The sequence below is a fragment of the Triticum dicoccoides genome, chromosome 6B (assembly GCF_002162155.2).
Source record: "Triticum dicoccoides isolate Atlit2015 ecotype Zavitan chromosome 6B, WEW_v2.0, whole genome shotgun sequence".
Taxonomy (NCBI): Eukaryota; Viridiplantae; Streptophyta; class Magnoliopsida; order Poales; family Poaceae; genus Triticum; species Triticum dicoccoides.
This window is the reverse complement of record NC_041391.1, coordinates 22,237,748-22,244,415: the sequence shown is the minus strand read 5'-3', so window position 1 is coordinate 22,244,415 and position 6,668 is coordinate 22,237,748. Positions and strand designations below refer to the sequence as shown.

The 6,668-nt window shown below is 42.6% G+C and overlaps 1 protein-coding gene across 2 annotated transcripts; it reads left to right on the top strand.

The window, feature by feature from the left end:
* Nucleotides 1-803: 803 nt before the first annotated feature.
* On the top strand, nucleotides 804-5,820 carry LOC119326699 (wall-associated receptor kinase-like 6). 2 transcript variants are annotated; one of them, XM_037600317.1, is made up of 5 exons: nucleotides 804-1,749; nucleotides 3,287-3,778; nucleotides 4,161-4,310; nucleotides 4,390-4,766; nucleotides 4,880-5,020. In XM_037600317.1, the coding sequence occupies exons 1-5, from the start codon at nucleotides 837-839 to the stop codon at nucleotides 4,886-4,888; spliced, it is 1,941 nt and encodes a 646-aa protein (XP_037456214.1). In that variant the 5' UTR covers nucleotides 804-836; the 3' UTR covers nucleotides 4,889-5,020. The 2 variants fall into 2 exon arrangements, with proteins under 2 accessions (XP_037456214.1, XP_037456213.1); XM_037600316.1 differs by having other exon boundaries at nucleotides 4,390-5,820.
* The last annotated feature ends 848 nt before the right edge of the window (nucleotides 5,821-6,668 follow it).

Sequence of the window (6,668 nt, the reverse complement as noted above, 5' to 3'; positions counted from 1 at the left end):
GCACTGCTCTAACTGAAAAAGATTGATGTTGATTGTGAGCAGCTGGAACCATGCCGCATCGATCTATCTGTCTTTGGCACTAATGCTAAATGCGTAGGTAATGGACGGGCAGCTCGATCACTCCAAGAGGAATGGATAAGATCCTGGCGGTATGCCTGCTACTATGGCAGTGCTGGTTGCATCCATGCCGTTGGATTGGCTGTGGTCGACCTGCTCCCCGTAGTCGGAGGCTTTTGTTTGGTTCCAAAGCCATTTGGCAGCTGGAAGATCTCACCGGTTGATGCAAGAGTTCCGGTAAGAAAAGTCGATCGTTTCCGTAAATAAGAAAGCTACCCCTTCTGTCCTGATCTCCACTTAGAAACAAAGACTCCACCAAGTCAGTCAGTCAGAGCGACAGGGGAGTTTTGAATGGTACTAGCATTATTACTACAGAAATATCCAAAGCAGTTCACTTCGCTGACAAAGAATACACGGACGGACTTGTTCTTTCCACAAGTACGTGTTACATCAGGAATTAAAGCCGACCTTTCGTGGCACAACATCTTATTTCTAACCCGTGGTAGGGTGTACTGAACTGTTCAAAGACGTTGCCAGCCCATGGAAAAATGATGCTGCATTTATGGTGGCGTGCTAGTGGTCTTTCTTTTTTCTCCGCAACGCCGATGGAATGTGTAATTTCGTTTTAGAAAATGGACTACTCCTGTGTAATCCGGTCTAGCACAGTGATATTGGACATGTATATATATACATGTGCAAGAGGGCCAACGCTGGAAGCTAAAGCAGCGAGGCACCTAAAGCTCAAATGCTCAATACACCATTTTCCCACAAATACTGTGATGAAGAAGACGAGGCTCCTCTGCTTGCTCGTGCTGCTGTTGCTATGGACGGCAACGGCACGAGCATCCTCAGGCGCGCAAGGAAGCCAGGCCGGCAACAGGAGCACTCTTCCCTCGCCGGCCGGCTGCCTGAGGAGATGTGGCAACCTGAGTTTCGAGTACCCGTTCGGCATAGGGGCAGGCTGCTTCCGGCCGCCGCGGCGAGACTTTGAGCTCATCTGCAACAGCACGCACGGGGCCTCGCAGCACCCCAGACTCTTCCTGCACGACGGCATCACCGAGGTAGCCGATGATATCATCACCAGCGATGGCGATCGCTCAGGCTCACAGGAAATCGAGGTATCATTTTCCCATTCCGTCTCAGTGAGGCCTGAAACCGATGCCTACAACATATCCTGGAATCCTGGGAGATCTCCCACTAGCTATTTTTTACGTTTAAACTTCACTGGTTGCGACTTCGACATGTATGTGCTCGACCACGACACTAACAAGACGGTGGGTCAGTGCAATACTACATGCCCTGACGAAGATATCACGGATACGGTGGCCAGGCAGGACTGCAACGGTACAGGATGTTGCTCCGCCTATATTGACTCAGGGTCTGCAACCGGCTTGAACATCAAGTTTGTCCGCCACAAGATTGGAAAGCGGAAGTTCAAAGCACATAGTAACCCAAGCTCCATATGGGATACAATTGCCGTAACCAGTGATTACGCCTCTATTCGCTGGGCTATCGCCGTTGATGAACCTGGCCCCTTGCGAAACAGCAAAGATTATGCATGTCTCAGCAACCATAGCAGCAGTTACCTGCGGGATCAGTATCAGTATACTGCTACTCCGGAGTATTATTGTATCTGTGACAGGGGTTACCTAGGCAATCCATACATAACCGATGGCTGCTCACGTGACAAAGGTAATTACTCTGAGATTTAAAAAACCTAATTTTTCTTAGTCAAATTTTTTTCTTACAGTATGTACATACAGCAAATTTTCTTCAACAGTATACAGAATTTTTTTTTGAACAGTAACCAATCTTGTTCCCACATGCTCTCCTCTTTGGCGCAGCCAAGGCAACTCTCACTGGGTCGTATTTTAGTCTTGTTTCTTGCAAGATGAGTTTATATATAGATATGGTTTCCTCAATGCATCGTATCCTAAAATGATGCATCTTAGGGGTAAAAGGCATTTTGGATTCTGAGCTGATATGCTCCAGCATGAATATTAAAATAAAAAACGTAAAAAATATCAAAAATTTCTGATTAAAAAAACTTAGCATAGACATGTCTCCTAACTGCATGCACATTTCCGTGAAGAAAACAGGCTTTTTTTAGCATCCATTTTTTCCCAAGACCACCCACAAGTCTTTTCTTCACGAAAATTTTCAGATACTTAGAAGAACCGCGCGCCATGACGGTGGTGGACGCCGAGACCCGGTTCAACCTTCGTTTTGAATTCCCGGTATCTTAGTCTCTTTTATTTCATAAGTTGTAGGATCATTCAACCATTTCTACGGTGCCACCTCCAATTTCATCTATGGCCTTATGGAATGAGTTGTACTTATAATAAGATACTCGTTCCGTTTCTTTTGACTCCGCATACAAGATTTCTCTTAAGTCAGACTTTGTAAAGCTTCAACAAAATTATGTTGAAAATATCAACATCTACAATACTAAAGAGATATAATATGAAATTTAATTCCATGATACATCTAACGATATTTTTTTGACCCCGAAACCGTGGAACAATTGTTCTACGGTAATTTTTCATTAATAAAATCCATCTGTCACTCCTTACTTACAAAGGTGCCTCTTAGACTTTTGTCCGTGTGGCCCGGATAAAAGCATGTACAACTTGGAGCACTTGGAGAGGCCTACCTGTTACCATCACGACTTAAACCGTTAGTATCAAGATAACTACGTGTTAATCTAAAAAAATATCTTTTTAAAGAGAGGATAATCTCTAGCCTTTGCATAGATTGATACACGCAGCCATATATTATTTACTATTATAATAAATGACAATCAATGCCAAATATGGAAACTAAACAAATCGTCTTGCAGAAACAATTAAAAATCAAGGCCATCCACTTTGAACCTGCTTCGCGCAGCACCTCTATAGTCCTATCATAAAACTTATGACCATGGAACATAATCCACCGGTAAAGCAACATGTGACCTAACAAAGGGCGCAAGGATCAAAGACAAAACCCTTGAGAAGGAATCGATGTTCGCAATACATTGTTAGTTGGTCCAACCATACTCAAACATGGGGATATCACATACCCAAAGTAGAACTTCAAGCCAACACCTTCAACAAGGAACGGCATGCAGACGTGGACGCTGCCTGATCTAGCTCATATACATTTGGCATGTGGTTCTTTCATAGTAGTATCTTGTTAATAAAGCTCTAATTCCCTTGAAATAGATGCACTGACCTTTTTATGAAATCAGGGTACAATCCGATACAACGGAAGACCAACTGCTCTAGATGGTGTGGGAAAATCAGTGTCCCTTTCCCATTTGGCCTAGAGGATGGTTGTTCTGCAAGGATGTCATTTCAGCTCAATTGTACAAATTCTTCTTTGTCTACCCTCCAGTTTCTTGACATGAACTACAATACAGAAGAGATCACTTATGTAAAGAATATAAGTATCATGGAGGGGCTAGTGAATGTTAAATACAGCTTATATGCTGAAGAGTACCTTTCGGTGAGTGTACCTCAAGATTCAGGCCTCTATGTTGCCTCTGCGGGTGTAGTACCACAGCAGTGGGCTGTAGCCAATTTAACATGCCACGAGGCACAGGAGAATACGACCGGATATGCATGTGTCAGCATGAATAGGACATGCTTGGGTGTCAAATCTGAACGAGAATATTATGGTTACCGTTGCACATGTATGGCCGGCTTCAATGGGAATCCATATATTGCAGATGGATGCAAAGGTACACACTGCATCTCTCTGCCTCCTTCTCCTCCGTTGTGCACACCTCCTAAATACTACTAATATGCAAAACGCACCTTTATTAGGGAAATGCCATAATAAATGGATGATCGCACACCTTTTCGAGAAGTGATACCTTTATATCTCAAAGTAAAAAAAACTTAGATATGCAAAAAAAACATGATCAAGCTCCACCTCTATACATACTTTGTGCACATGGTAACCTGTATGAGTTCATTCTATAATTTCTGATGTGCCCCTAATGATAAACTTACATAAAGCTCAAAATAACCTATGCTGGTATTACGTGCAGGCACTAATGGGCAACTTAATTACAATACTTATGTATTTTAATCTCGCATTATATATACTTATTGTTGCAGATGTTGACGAGTGCGAGACACCAGGAACATGTAATGGGATTTGCCATAACACTAAAGGAAGTCATTATTGCACTGAATGTCGTAGTAATACAGTGTATGACACTGCAACCAAGATGTGCACACCGACCAAAAAACAAAATCTAGTACTAGGTGAGTCCACGGTACAACCAACTCCACATAATGAGCTACATAAAATTCTGAACAGTGATGACGGGCATAATCATTACAGGTATCGTCATTGGGATTAGCGTTGGTTTTGGAATTATACTTCTCATGTCAATTGTAATATTACTCGTCCGTAGATGGAAAAAAGACATCAAGAAGAAACTGCGAAGAAAGCATTTTCGGCAGAACCAAGGTCTACTCCTCGAACAATTGATATCGTCAGATGAAAATGCAAATGACAACACTAAGATTTTCTCACTATCAGAGTTAGAAAAGGCAACAAATTACTTTGATCCCACACGTATCGTTGGTCGTGGAGGGCATGGCATGGTTTATAAAGGCATCTTATCCGATCAACGGGTAGTGGCCATAAAGAAGTCTAAAGTCATTGAGCAAGTTGAGATAAGCCAGTTTATCAATGAGGTTGCAGTCCTCTCCCAGGTAAATCACCGTAATATTGTGAAGCTCTTTGGTTGTTGTCTTGAGAGCGAAGTCCCACTGCTAGTGTATGACTTCATCCCTAATGGTTCATTATTTGGAATCCTTCATGCCAGTACCACTAGCAGCTCTATCTTGTCCTGGGATGATTGTTTGAAAATTGCTGCACAAGCTGCTGGAGCACTCTATTACCTCCACTCGGCTGCTTCAGTATCAATATTTCATCGTGATGTGAAGTCCACTAACATACTCTTAGATGGAAATTACACTGCAAAAGTATCAGATTTTGGCGCTTCAAGGTTGGTTCCTATTGACCAAACTCATGTCGTTACAAATATACAAGGCACATTTGGATACTTGGATCCGGAATATTACCACACTGGTATGTTGAATGAGAAGAGTGATGTCTATAGTTTTGGTGTAGTACTTGTAGAGTTGCTGCTCAGAAAGAAGCCTATTTTTACAAGTGACTCTGGGCTAACGCAAAACTTGTCCAACTACTTCCTTTGGGAGATGAGAGAGAAACCACTTGCAGAAATAGTAGCTACTCAAGTTCTCGAGGAAGCAACAAATGAAGAGATTAATGATGTCGCCAATCTTGCGGAGACTTGCTTGCAACTACGAGGTGAAGAGAGACCTACAATGAAACAAGTGGAGATGAAACTACAGTATGTGCGATCTAAAAGGTTGAGATCATGTCAGGTTGTTGTCAAAAATGAAGACATGCAACCCTTGTTAAGTGGACATAGCCAAGACACTCTTCCGAAGTTGACTACTCCGAGTGGTATAGTAGACAGAGTTAATATAGCTTCTCAAAGGAATCAAAATTGCTACAGTTTGGAGCAAGAGTTCATGGCATCGGCGACTCTCCCACGCTAGCTAGTCCATCGTGTTTTTAGCATTAATGTTTGGTTGTCTACTTTTCCTATTGAAGTGCTACATTTTTTGCGTCCTATGATGGAGAGCGTAAAGTATACTCTACATTGTATAGTGCACTAAATAACGGGCGCTTTATACTGTCCAGATTGGAAAATTTCATTCTCATTCTTGTCTTAACAAAAAAATTAATTGTGCTACGGATGTACCATATTATTATTATGTCCAGGCCGCATTGTGAATTGTAACATCCTCATTTTCATGTGTTAAAACAATTAAAAAGCAAAGGATGTCACAAAGTGTTCAAATCAAGTAATGCTTTTACTTGGAGTTGCCCAAATAAATGCAAAAAAGTCAATATATTAATGCAAAGCCACTCCATAAAATTAGGGTATCTTGTTATAGCTTTCGGACCTCATCATGGGACCTTCCATAAAATTACCTTATCAAGCTCCAGAGGAACTCTTGTGGAAGAAGGAGACCGTGATGACGGCTCCGATGACCGAATGGAGTCGGGATCAGCTGTTGCGAAGTCCGGCGAGGTATATACATTAATTAAGCTTGTGCTGACTAGCTAATTGATGCATTAATTGTTTTGGTATGTACATATATTAACTCTTCTTTCTTCTTTTATAGCCCACCAGATCGAGCAAAACTTCGGTAACGAGACGAGGCCCGAAGAAAAGGTTGCGCCCGGATGAAAGGTTCATGATCACAGCAATCGCGGACGATGGCCAACCGATTGAACCCGGCGGACCAAGGATGCATTTTCTGCTCAGTGCGGAACTATTGTTAGGGACAGCATCCCGATCAGCATCCACGTATGGAATCACCAGTAGAAAAAGGGCCTAATGTGAAGCACATTAGTCCCGATTTTGAATTGAACTGGCACTAATGTGACCATTAGTGCCGGTTCCAACGGCTAGGCGGGCGGTGGTCATTAGTCCCGGTTCGTCGCGAACCTCTAGTATCGGTTCGTGCCACAAACCGGTACTAAAGAGGTGGTGGCATGCTGGTGTCAGGCTGCGG